The 13059-nt window shown below is 40.5% G+C and overlaps 1 protein-coding gene and 1 long non-coding RNA gene across 3 annotated transcripts in view; one reads left to right on the top strand and one right to left on the bottom strand.

Annotated features, from left to right (window-relative positions):
- CROT (carnitine O-octanoyltransferase) overlaps positions 1-7891 on the bottom strand; it is a 47561-nt gene extending 39670 nt beyond the window's left edge. Inside the window, exons 1-4 of one of the 2 annotated variants that reach the window (XM_049641388.1) lie at positions 7749-7891; positions 7041-7092; positions 3817-3952; positions 449-573 (exon numbers count right to left, since the gene is read on the bottom strand). In XM_049641388.1, the coding sequence (XP_049497345.1) occupies positions 449-573; positions 3817-3931 (240 nt within the window). In that variant the 5' untranslated portion in view covers positions 3932-3952; positions 7041-7092; positions 7749-7891. Of the gene's footprint in view, positions 1-448; positions 574-3816; positions 3953-7040; positions 7093-7680 lie in introns of both variants that reach the window. The other variant, XM_049641389.1, reaches the window with a different exon arrangement.
- LOC125929879 (uncharacterized) lies at positions 7869-11027 on the top strand. Its single transcript, XR_007459988.1, has 3 exons — positions 7869-8482; positions 10021-10084; positions 10730-11027. It is a non-coding gene; the product is annotated as an uncharacterized LOC125929879 (long non-coding RNA).
- Positions 11028-13059: the final 2032 nt, after the last annotated feature.

The following is a 13059-nucleotide window of genomic DNA, read 5'->3' as shown; positions in this document are numbered from 1 at the left end:
CTCCAACTTTGTAATGGCCCTTTCTCTCCCATGCAATATTTAAGTATTTGTATGCCACCTATGTGGCATGTCTATTTTTTTCAGGCTAGGATTACCTGAACAAAATGTTTCTCTCAAAGCAGGGTCTGCATATCACCTCCACCAGGACCACATGGAAAGTTAAAATAAGGACTTCTGGGCCCCCATTCTAGAGATACTGAATCAGAATCACTGGTCCCAGGAAGTCTGCATTTTAACAAGTTCTCCATGTGGTAAAAGAAAAGTTCACACACAACACTTAAAACTCCCTAGAGTTAAACAATTCCCTCATTCTTCTGGATGATTACAACAACAACTGCAAGGATATTTACACTAATAATTTTAAATTGAAAGCTATTTAAATAAAACATTTTTATTTTTCATTCAAGCATCATCAATTTTCTAATTATAAGTACAATAACACAAATACCCAATTTCTTTTTCCTTTTGCCCTTTCAAGTAATTTCTGGTGCAATTTTCTTCCAATACCATCTTGAAATTTTTGGACAATTTCTTCAGTTTTTTTATATTCTTCTTTATTTGCAAATGGCTTTACTATAAAGATAAAATATGCATTAAAATACTTAGACATCAAGTACCATAAACTCACATTATTACATAAATCTTGAGACTTAATTATGTAAAACAATTATAAATGCATTAATTACTACAGCAGTCCAATAAATTATGACAGAGTTTACAACATAAAAATAGCTGAAAAGCAACAATGCAAAATGAGGTGAAAAATAAAACAGTGGATACTGGGTAATCTGATAACCTTTTTCTGAAAAACTATTTTAAAATTATTCTGGATGATGAGAATTAAAAAGATAAAGATAGAACTATCATCTAGCTATTAGTCCAACAGAAAAGTTAATCCTGTTTAGCCATGAATAAGAGAAATTAAAATCTCCTTCCACTAATGTTCAAGCAGAGCCTTGAACATCATGTACGTAAGTGCAATATGTACGTAAATTTAAGTGTAAAGCCTGCCTCCAGCCCAGAGCCAGAGCCAATAACAGTTTCCTTCCAAATACATACACACACACAAAACAAAAACAAATAAAAAACAGGATTTTAGCCCATGAAAATGAAAACCAATTGTTCTGAAAATTTGCTACCGAGAAAAGCAAATTAGCAAAGGACATTAATATCTTCCTTTTTTATGATTCTGTCTCTTCCAAGTACTATCTTAAAGTCAATTTAAACAGCTGTATTTAGCAACAGTCCAAGTGAAATGTATAATCAAAAACAGTGAATAATCATTAAAATTTTTACAAAAGAAACTTGAATTCCCAGATAAAAGTACCTGAGGAAAAAGAGAAAAGAAGAAACTTAAAGAACATCAAGGGCTTTCGGTTCAACAAAGTGAACCAAATGCATACATTTATCTCCAAACCTCCTAGAATTCAGTAAAATCACGGTAATTAAAAAGGCAAAAACCTATAAGGACCAAGAATATGGAAGGAGAGGACAGCAGACCAGTTAAGCTAACATTTTACAAATTAGAAAACACATGAGAAAATGGGGACTTTGTAGAATGGAGAAAGCCTGTCTAAAGCCTAGACAGCGGAAGGGAGGAAGATACAAGGTTAAGGTTAGGTGCAAACCAAGAAGCAAGTCAATTCCTGCAGTAGAATCCCAGAAAGGTTCAAGAATTCTAGGCAAATGGACTTTCAAAGGGGGGGGGGGGGGCAAAAAGTGGCTGAAAACAGGTCTCCTGTAGATCTTTCTCCACTCTAGAAAGCCAGGCAACTTCCTACCAATGCCAGCAGAAATCTAGAGGTTTATTCTTAGGAAAAAATTGACAAACAGAATACATGGCTCCTAAGTCATATTGAAAAAAAGAGATTATGATGAAAGGGTACACCCAGAACAATGACCCCTCCAGCCTCCTTCCCCTACTTAGTTCCCAAAACACTAGAAATCAGGCTAATGCCTTCTAAACAAAAGAGGACTCTTTGGGGAAACAGATCAGTCCAAGAAAAATTATTACTTAGGTCTGGGCATGGTCCCAATGGAACTGCTAGATCTCTGCAACAAGAGTCACTAGAAGGCCCACTGGTCACCAAATCCCTACCCACACATATAGAGCTTTCAATCGGCTTTTTAGGGTCTAACTCTAAAATATGAAGACTACAAATTTTCTGATATTTGAGGAAAGCCTCTCACATGACAGTCAAAAGCAGAATAAGCAAAAATAGGATTGGTGGTCCCAAACAATAAACAGACACTTTCCCAGGAAGGGAAAGGCACTAATAATAAGGGAAATCATTTTTTAATTAAAAGCTTAGTCCAGAATGCCCCAGATCCAATTACTAGGAATTCCAGAAAGAGAGGGAAAACAAAGGAGAAAAGTATTCAAGAAATACTATTTTTCAAATTTCCTCAAACTGAGTAACTTGAATTTTTCAACTTAAAAGAACCTACTGTGTATTCAGAGAAATAAATGAGAAAAAAAAATCTACACACTAAGGGACATGGAAACAATCAAAATGGTAGGGATAAAAAGGTTTCCAAACACATCTGTAAAGTAAAAAACAGGCCACATATGAAGGATCAAACAGAATGGCATTAGACCTCTCAAGAGAACAGACAGTACCTTCAAAACTCCTAAGAAAAATCATTTCCAACCCAGAATATTCTATATTCAGCCAAACAATCAGATATGAGGATAGAATAAATTTTTAGGTCTCACATTCTTTTTTTCCCAGAAATTCTTTTCTCAAGTAGCTACTAAAGATGTACTTCACAAATATAAGTGAAAAGAGGAAGAAAAAGACAGGAACCAGAGAATCCAATAAAGGAGGGAGAGGTGAAGCAAACTGCTAGGATAATGGGGGAAAGAAAGTCCCCAGAGAACAGCTATCAACCAACTTAAGAAAAATATGCTGATTGAAGGAAGAGGGCAGAGGGCCCTAGGAGGGATGTGTCCAAGAAATGAAACTCAGAGAATAGCTTATGTGTTTAATATATGCATAGGTACATACACATATATGTATTATATATAATGTACATAAGGGTTTTCAGTGTATTGAAGTGTTTGGGAGTGAATTAGTTAAGGATACAAAGCAAAGTAAGCAAATGAAAAATGAGGCAAAATCAAACAAAAAAAACAGCAAAAAGGTAACCAAAGCACAGTGTGATTGACTGCATAATCATAAACCCTAAATGATCAGGTAAAGTAACACAGGTACATACTGATTTAAATGAGGTAAAACCTGGAGTTCAATCAAGTGAATACTAATTTAATCATTTAATCCCAAATGGTGATTCTGTACAACTATATTGAGAGAATGAAAAGGAAAACGTGGATAAGTTGGACTGCATATATGCTGAGCGTGAAGAGTGGAAAGGTAAAAGGTGTGAAAGAGCTAAATCCACATCTTTTTACCAACAAATTTATAATATCTAAAACTAAAAAAAAAAAAAGAAATAGTAGTATAAACATGTTACTTTAAATCTGGAGATAGAAGATATCTGGAGATAAACAATATCAAAAAACTGAAAAAATATTTGAAAATGCTTGCCTGAGGGAGTGGGATTTGGGGGTGGGAGTAGAGAATGAGACAGAGGCCTGCTACTTTTTATTATAAACCTAAAAATACTATCTGGCTTTTCAAACTATGGAAAAAGTAACTTGAGAAATAAAGACAAAAAAGTTCTGCACATTTTAAGGATACATTACCATGAGTCTCAAGGAAAAAACAATTACACCCCCATCAACTTCTAGTAATTTCATAGTTTCCTACATTGCTAATAATATAATACATACGAAAAGATTACAAACATACATACCTGATTCAAGATATTTTTTTAATGATTCTTCAAGTGAAGGAACAGGCAGAGATGGAAGAGAATCCTGGTATTGAAATGTTCGTTCTTCAGTTGATTTAGCCAAGTGATTTTCCATGATGCAATCACAACAGGAAAACTAAAGAAAAAAGCCCTCACAATTTCAATCTCATAAATATTCTTATATATGCTAGTTCCAATGCAATAAATCATTATCTAGAGACCACAGTATATACAGAACTTTGTTCTAGTCCTTACAGAAGTCATAAACTTGTCAGAGAGAGAAAATCAATTAAAAAACAAAAAAAACAAAAACAAAAAAACATGTAGATTCCAAGAGGTGGAGCTCAGAGTCAGTACCTACTATTTGCCAAGTACTACGGTATCATAGAAGACCTTATCTAATCTTCCTATTATCTCTGCCTTTTGGCATTCACTGACATTTTACATACCAAGAAACCAAAACTCAAAAGACAATTTACCAACTCTAGTAAGGTCAAGATCTGTTTGATTCCAATCTTCCCCTTAAACAAAAGCTACTAGAGACAGGTAAGAGAACCCACAGGAGCTCTAAATGGGTAGGGAGAATTCAGATGTGTAGCAAGTTATGCTGGGTGGAAGGTGAGCACTCCCAAGAGCCTAGTATGAAAAGCAGAAGATTCATCCAGCTGTGGACTTGTAGAATATTACAGAATTCATCAATCATACGACAAGCTGTTGTAACCGCATGCAGATGGTTTGAAGCCTACCCAGAATGACTTCAAGTATCCCCAGCAATCTTGAACAAATTTATTAATTTTCATCAGAGAAATCAAACTAATCCAAAATGTGAATGAGGTATACAAATGTTAAAAGGAAAACTAAGTTTCTCAGAGTCTTTAATAGCAACTGAGAAATCAAGGAACCTTAAGAATTATCTGTGCTTTAAAATCTTTTTAAATTAAAACTGACAGCAAACCAAATAAAATATTCCACTCATAGGTTAAAGAATAAAACATTATCAAAAGCAAGGGTGTGGCAGAGACTGTTATCAGCCAATATTAACTGTTTCCTTTTTTTTTTTTTTTTTTCTTAACAGAATCCTGACTTTCAACTGGGTATAAAGCCACACAGCTTTATCTCCTACCCTGCCTTGGAGCTCAGTATGACTTTGAAATGTGTCACCTCCAGGTCATGCCCCTATAAAGGACTAACTACATGTGTTCTCCCTGTGCTTTCTCTCCTCACTAACAGGTATGACCAATGGAAGCAGCACCTTACAGACACCTCAACTGCTTACAGACACCATGTATTGACAGAATCTTCCTATTACCCCTAGCCTCCACCCTCTAGATGTATGTGAAAACACTGTCATTCATGTCATCAAGCTTTGTTAGGATAAAACAGTTCAACCTACAGCGCTAATAAAAAGATATAATCCAGAAGTAAGGTACAACAAAGACCTCCCATTTAATAGCTTCTTGCTATCTAATGACTTTGCACTTTATTTTGACCATCCACCAACATTAGCTTTAGACTTAACGGAAATGTAGGCATGGGTCCATATGCCAACTCTACCACTTTCTAGTCATGAGCCTCTGGGCAACTGACTTGAACCAAATTCCCTTATCTGTAGAGAGGATAATCATACAATCAGAAAGAGTTGTTGTTAGGATTGTTTTATTTATTTTTATTATCATTCTTAAATAGGCTCCATACCCAATTGGGGCTTGAACTTGCAACTCTAGGATCAAGAGTCAGATGCTCTACAGAGCCAGCCAGGTGCCTCCAGGATTGTTTTTAAATGACTGCAAAAACACTTCACAGGGGCGCCTAGGTGGCTCAGTCGGTTAAGAGTCTGATTCTTGATTTCGGCTCAGATCACGGTCTCACAATCCGTGGGTTCAAGCCCCGTGTCGGGCTCTGCATAGACACCAAGAAATCTGCTTAGGATATTCTCTCTTTCTCTCTCTCTTCCCCTCCCTTGCTGGCACGCAATCTCTAAATAAACTTAAAATAAAAAACAAAAACACACATCATAAAAATAAAGCAATCTGGAGCACCCGAGTGGCTCAGTCGGTTAAGCGTCCGACTTTAGCTCAAGGCATGATCTGCCGGTTCGTGAGTTCGAGCCCCGTGTTGGGCTGTGCTGACAGCTCAGAGCCTGGAGTCTTCTTCAGATTCTTTGTCTCTTGTCTCTCTGCCCCTCTCCTGCTTATGTGCTGTCTCTCTCTCTCTCAAAGAATAAACATTTAAAAAAGTGTTTAAAAAAATAAAACAAATAAAAAAAGTAAAAATAAAGCAATCTAGTTGAGACAACCATGTTATGCTAGGCAGAATTTCTAGGAATGGCTCCCATGATTTCACCCCTACACTCTCCAGAACTTGTGAATATAATGAGATCATCACTTCCATGACTGTGATCATGTTGTCTTACACAGCACAGGTGACCTTAGATTATCCAGGTGGGTCTAATCATTTGAGCCCTCAAGAGCAGAAAGCTTACTCCAGCAGTTGGCTGTAGATGAGTCAGGGGGATTAAAAGCATGAAAAGGATTGAAGGTGCTGTCTGGCAATGAACATACAGGTGGTCTTACGGAACTGACAAAGCCCCCAGCTGGAGCCTAGGAAGGAAATCGGGTCCTTGGCCCTAGTACACCTGTAAGAAAATAAATTATGCACCTTCACTTAGCCTAGAGGTGGATTCTTCCTCAGGGCCTCCAGACCAGAGCCCAGGACTACAGAAACCTTTATTTCGGCTTTGTGAGGTGCTAAGCAGAGTACCCAGCTAAAACTACCTGGACTTCAGACCTATAGAAGCTGTGAGATAACCACTTTGTGATTTTGTGTGGTTTGTTTTGTTTTTTTAAGTTTATGGTAAATTGTTATGGCAGCAATAAGAATCTAATACACATACGTAGAAAAGATAAGCTATTCTCTGTATACCTACCTCCCTTAGTACTTAATGGACGCTAGAAAAATGATACCAAGACTACCAATCCCATACCTATATGGTCTTAACTCACCAAAATGTACACAGTGAAAATATGAATTAGGAGATTTTTTCAGCAAGGACTGTTTTGAATGTTCAACTACAAAGATGAAGTCTAAAAGAACCTACATACGCATTAAGAAAAATCATGACACTGGATTTAATTACAGGATGGCTTCCTGGGGGCAATAAAATGTAAACACAGATTGGAAAAGAGAATCGGGAACAGCAAGTAAAAAAATAAATTGCCACATACCGGTACAGGAAGATGAACTGGTTAGGACTTCCAGGAGGCCGCTGCAACCATCCTGTTTGAGAACACAGGGGTTTGAACTAGGCTGGTGACTGTGGGAAGCAAGAAACTAGCGTGACAACCGCCGGGGGCGGGAGGGAACATGGAAATTTTTACCAAAAACTGGCTTAAGAAAATGGAAGACAAGAAATCTGCAGGCTATGAAGCCCTAAGACTTAAAACTGTTGGGAATCAGAGCACGCACTCAAAAGAGTCCATCTACCAGACAGCTGGCGAACAATTGTTACGGGATTCACCAGGTTTTGGACAACCACACTCAAGAGACAAAGTGCTGCCGGTGCCCGGTATCTGGGGCCCCCGCCCAGACGCAGGGCGACAAGCTTAAAGCTTGGGTGTAGATACAGAAGTGCAGAGCGAGGAGAGCTCAGACTTCTCCCACCACACCAAAAGTTGCTCCGCACACTCAGGAGGCCACCAAGTGAGAGAAATCCAAATAAGCAGCGCTACGGCACCACCCGGCGGCCCAACCTCGGGGGTACTTCTACGACCGCGGCAGGCGAGCTGCCTGACTACTCGACACTCCCGCCGAGTCCGAGCACTTCCGCCGTTCCACGCTATGGAACTCTGTTCTACGCAACTTAACTTTTCCCCACCATCTCCACGGGCTGGGGAGAGAGGGAGCGCTGCCCCATCGGGCCTACTGGTCCTCACCGCTTGCCCTTCACCTCCTCGGCCGCGACCCGCAGCCCCCGAGGAGCAGGAATTAAACGGAAAGCCGCGAGGGTCCCGCCCCGCAGGCACCAGCGAACGAAGATTGGATGGAAAGCCGCGAGGGTCCCGCCCCGTACTTGAAGCCTGGGACGAGCCGGGCCTGCGCTCTGATAGGACCCAGCCCAATCTCACTCGGGCGTCCTCTGCCGGAGGCTGGGTTCCAGGCTGCGGGGCTGGGAGGGGCTTCCCGGACGCCAGAGAAATGGCCCCAGCCCTGCCGGACAGCGGTTGACTGCTTTCAGCAGGTGGAGCCCAGCGCCCGGGCCAGGGATACAGCGGGAGACTCCGGGCAGGCAGCCCTCCGCCTACGCAGGCACACAACCCTGGGACTGACGTAGTAACTGATGCCTCAAACTCAATCTTGGTCCAGTTTGTGCAAGACTCGGCGCCCTGTTTACCTGCCTCTTCTAGCCCCAGCTCTGTCTTGCCAGCCGCTCCTTCCCCTTAACAGTGCGACTCTTTTTGCAACCCTCAAGCAATAATTTATACCATTGCTTTTTAAAGGAATCTTGTTCACCCTGTGTCTTGGCAAGAGAGTAGTGACCACACAGATATCTGCTTAATCTCTTTTTCTATACACTGAGACTGAAGTTTGCCCAGCGAAGATAATGCTTCAAGCACTCTGCAGCATCCCTGGCTTCCCTACCCGTCTACAATTCTTCATGATGTCCAAGGTCGGTGAAGCCCCAAGGGATGCTTACCCTGCAAGCTTGGGGTTGATCTGATGTTTTTTTTTTAACTATTGCGCCAAAAAATAGAGTTTTCAACCAAAATAGAGCTAGACGAGTTCAAGAAGATCGCAATGTGATTAACTTCGTTAAACAGGCCAGTCTATTTTACATTTACCTCCTGAAACAAAATATACTGTTCGAATTTTCATTTTAAATACATTGTTTCATTTGTGTGGAAGCAAAGACCAATCTTTTACCCTGGCTCTGAACTAAATATCCAATATAAAGAACTGAGTTTCTAATTAACATATCAATGGAGGTCTCAATCCTTTATCTGTCTTTCCTAACTCCCTGGTAGTTAAATCTGAAGTGAATGGAACTGAAGCTATGTATAACTGAATATTCACTTGGTTTGAATATTCCTAAATTTCCTACAGAACTGTTAATGTGTGTGATTATGGTGCAGCTCCAGCCCTTGCTGAAGGTGTTGCATAATATATGACAGACACACCTTTCTAATAAAAGTTCTGAATTCTGAACTATATCAGGTCAAGCAGGTTTCGAATAGGAGTTGTAAATTTGTAGTAGTTGTTTCTGAAGTTGTCATAAAGACTATTTCTCACAGTATGTAAATGTTGTGTTCTGGATAATGTTACAATTGGCTTATAAGATAGTATTCTCACACAGAATAATAAAGTAATAGAAAGCTGCTCAAAAGCCTTTATCGTACTTTTTTCTTCTTCCTGGTGAGTCTTGGCACCTCTTGAAAAATTTATGCTTATTTAATGCCTTTTGATGGCACAGAAGTTAGGGTCTCTTCACTATCTTTCTCCTACTCTTGTGACTTATGGGGAAACAAGTTATTTCTGTAAAGATTCCTGGATTCTTGAAAGGTGGAAAAAGATGGACTGAATGAAAATGACAGGAATGGAGACTTGAGTGTGCAGGGAAAAAATGTAAGCTTAAAATATACTGAGGAGCCACTTGGGTGGCTCAGTCAGTTAAGCACCCAACTAAGGTCATGATTGTATGGTTCCTGACATGGAGCCCCACATGGGTGCCCTGCGCTGTCAGCATGGAGCCTGCTTGGGATCTCTATCTCCGTCTGTGCCATGCGCACGTGCTCTCTTTTTCAAAAATAAATAAATGTTGGGGTGCCTGGGTGGCTCAGTCGATTAAGCATCCAACTTCAGCTCAGGTCATGATCTTGCAGTTTGTGGGTTCGAGCCCTACATCGGGCTCTATGCTGACAGCTTAGAGCCTGGAGCCTCCTTCGGATTCAGTGTCTCCCTCTCTCTGTGCTCCTTCCCTGCTTGTGCTCTGACTCTCTCTCAAAAATACATAAACCTTAAGAAAAAGTTTTAAAAATAAAAAAATAAACCTTTTTAAGAAGATTTTAAAATATACTGATAAGCATATGTACTAATAATCCTTAAAAGCATATAAGTGATTTTTCTTCAAAATGCATAATAAATACTTTAATGGCAGACTCCAGATTATGTTCTGTTCAAGTTAAATTCTAACTGGTTTGCATTTCTTAGAGTGATATGGAAGATACTGGCTAGTGAGGAAGATGTTTCAGGCACATGAAGTACATTGATAACAGTAAGTTTTACCAAGATTAAGAACTGATTGTGAATCAAAATATTTTGCTGCAGAAAAACTTGTAAGTACTATAAGTGGTGATAATAAGTTTTTTTAAGTTGCCATAAAAGATCTTTCATTTTTAGTCCTGCATAGGTCTTTCTCACTATGCTACAAATAGAAAAAGCCCTTAGAGACGAGTCCAGTAAGTACAACTAGCTTACTGCTAAGACTTGTAACTCTAATGTGATGGGGAAACTGAAGGGAATCCGATTTATTTTATTTTTTAATTTTTTTTTAATGTTTGTTTATTTTTGAGAGAGAGAGACAGAGTACAAGCCGGGGAGGGGCAGAGAGAGAGGGAGACATGGAATCTGAAGCAGGCTCCGGGCTCTGAGCCATCAGCACAGAGCCTGACGTGGGGCTTGAACTCATGAACCATAAGATCATGACCTGAGCCAAAGTCTGAGGATCAACCGACTGAGCCACCCAGGTACCCCAAAGGAGATCCATTTTAGAAAAGGTCCATCTGTGCTGTTTGTCTGCTAGGCCCATTTGCTCATGTTATATATTTCATCTTGCATCTGAGTAAACCAAAGAAGCTAATTATGTTTACATTCCAAGGGGGAAACAAGAAAGTTAATCATTCTCTGAGTTTCGTCCTAGGCCCCCATATACCTGATAGCATCTTAAGAACAAACCTCAGCAGACACTGGTGCCAACAGCCCCTTCCTTCGGTGATTTGTGGAATAACACCTATTGTTCACCTGACACTCACCTTTGATTGGACCCTACCCTGGATTCGTGAAGGAACCCATGCCCTGGACCCCTTTCCAACATAAAGCCCTAATCCCAAGCAGTGGAGAAACTCACTTCTTTTCTGAGCCTCCCAGACACTCCATCTGGGGTATTCTATCTGTTCTGTGCTATCACTTAGGTTATTCATTAAACTCTGCTCTCACTTCTTCCCGGCTCATATTTGATTTCTATCCTGTACAAAGCCAAGGACCCTCCAGTCCTATAAGACCCCCTTTGGGTCCTCAGACATAGCCTGCTTACTATGTCACTACCTGTCACTAAGAAGTAATGAAATAACATATAAATAGCTCTAATCTATAGGATAGATCTTGACTTTCATCCCAGTGTGTAAAATGAACATATGGAAGACATAGTGTTCTTATTTTTAATGGGGAGGCAGTAAAAAGGTGATCATTTTGGGAAGCAGCCAAAAACAAAGTATGCTGGATGCAAAGAGGCCAAGAAGGTCTAGAAACCTACTTCTGCACCTGCGAGACATGTGTTCTCAATTGCACAAGGATTCATCATGTAAACCCCACGTAGGCAGGCTTTGGCATTTTCTGGGAAATAAAATGATACTCTCCAAGCTCCATGCTCCTACTTTATAGTTCTGAGAAACTCCCAATAAGATTTACCAGGTGTCCCAAAGCAGGGCCCATCATGCCCATGTCTCCAGCTGGGCAGAAGCCCCAAGAGAAACTGGAGTCATCCTGGCTTGAGCAGGATTTACAATCAACCACACGAAACTTGTAGTCCTTAGAACACAAAATGGGTTTCATCATCTCTTGCAGCTGCCATCCACTCTTTCGTAACATGCAAACTGCTGTGGGAAACCTTCCTTCCTGTTCTTGTTCCTTCACCTTCTTACCAGCAACCCAGGCTGACTGCGTACCTGTTTCCTCACAAATCCTTTCCACTGCCCACCTTTTGTGTAATCACTGAACCCTTCTCAGCTGCAATTGCACCCTGAATTCCCTCCATCACTAAAGCTGCTTAATCTGAATAGTTAACATGACTAAGCAGTTTGACACACTTGTCAACACCGGCCGCCCACTATTGTGGTTTTCTTGTTAGCATTCCAAATATCCTGGACTCTGCTTTGGTGTGCTTAATATTCACTTCCTTTTTCGTGTGTTTCATACACATTCATATGTGATTAGCTACAGAGATAAAAGGCTATACAAGCAAGTGTTTATTTTTAATTTATTTATTTTTGAGAGAAAGAGAGAGAGGCAGAGCAAAAAACAGGGGAGGGGCAGAGAGAGAGGAGACAGATAATTGGAAGCAGGCTCCAGGCTCTGAGTTGTCAGCACAGACCCCTTCGCTCAAACTCACAAACTGTGAGATCATACCCTGAACCGAAGTCAGACATTTAACCAACTGAGCCACCCAGGCACCCCTACAAGCAAGTATTGACTGAGCACTGCTCCTTACCTAACATTCTATTCAATATCAACAAATCAACAAGTCAAATCCATAAATTTATGAAAACCTCCCCTCAGAGAAATACAAATACACGTATAGAAACAAAGTGTAAAAAATTTCTGAAGGTTCACAGATGCCCTGGAGCTTACTCATACATACCCTTTCAGCCTTGATCAAAGCATGGGCTACAATTTTCATCAGAACACCTGAAATGCTTGTATCAAATGCAGATTCCCAAAGGTTGCCCCAGGCTTTAATTGAATTGGAGGGAGAAGGGGGACCCCAGAATCTGCATCTCTAAGGAGACAGTCATTCCCTACCCTCCAAGTATGCGGAGTGCATAGCAAGTGAGAATCTCAGGACCTAGGTGTCTACACATCCCACATTAAGAATCCTAAGTAAGAATAGCAAAAATTAAAATGATAGAGAATACCCAGTGCCATGTCTGGAACTTAGGAATCTGAGCAGAAAGCTGTCAAGTAGAGAAAGGGAGAAGGAGGCTTGCAGCCAAGGAAGGGGAAGAATTAGACAGAGGGAAGCATGGGCACAGAAGTGTGAACTAATGACAGTCTGACTGGGAACTGGAAAGAACTAAATAAAGGAAGTTCAAAGTGCTCACACGAAGTCATGAGCAAGACTGTCGGAGTCACATGTAGAAGTCATGAGGCCAAAAATAGTGGTGCCAGGCTCAGGCTGGTGTGGTTTTGGAGAAGGGATGTTTAAAGTAGTCTTGGTGGGAGGACCTGGGTGGCTCTGTTGGTTAGGCAGCTGAC

Source organism: Panthera uncia, chromosome A2 (genome assembly GCF_023721935.1).
Source record: "Panthera uncia isolate 11264 chromosome A2, Puncia_PCG_1.0, whole genome shotgun sequence".
NCBI lineage: Eukaryota > Metazoa > Chordata > Mammalia > Carnivora > Felidae > Panthera > Panthera uncia.
Note: the sequence above shows the minus strand (reverse complement) of the source record. Positions and strands in the feature narration are given on the sequence as shown.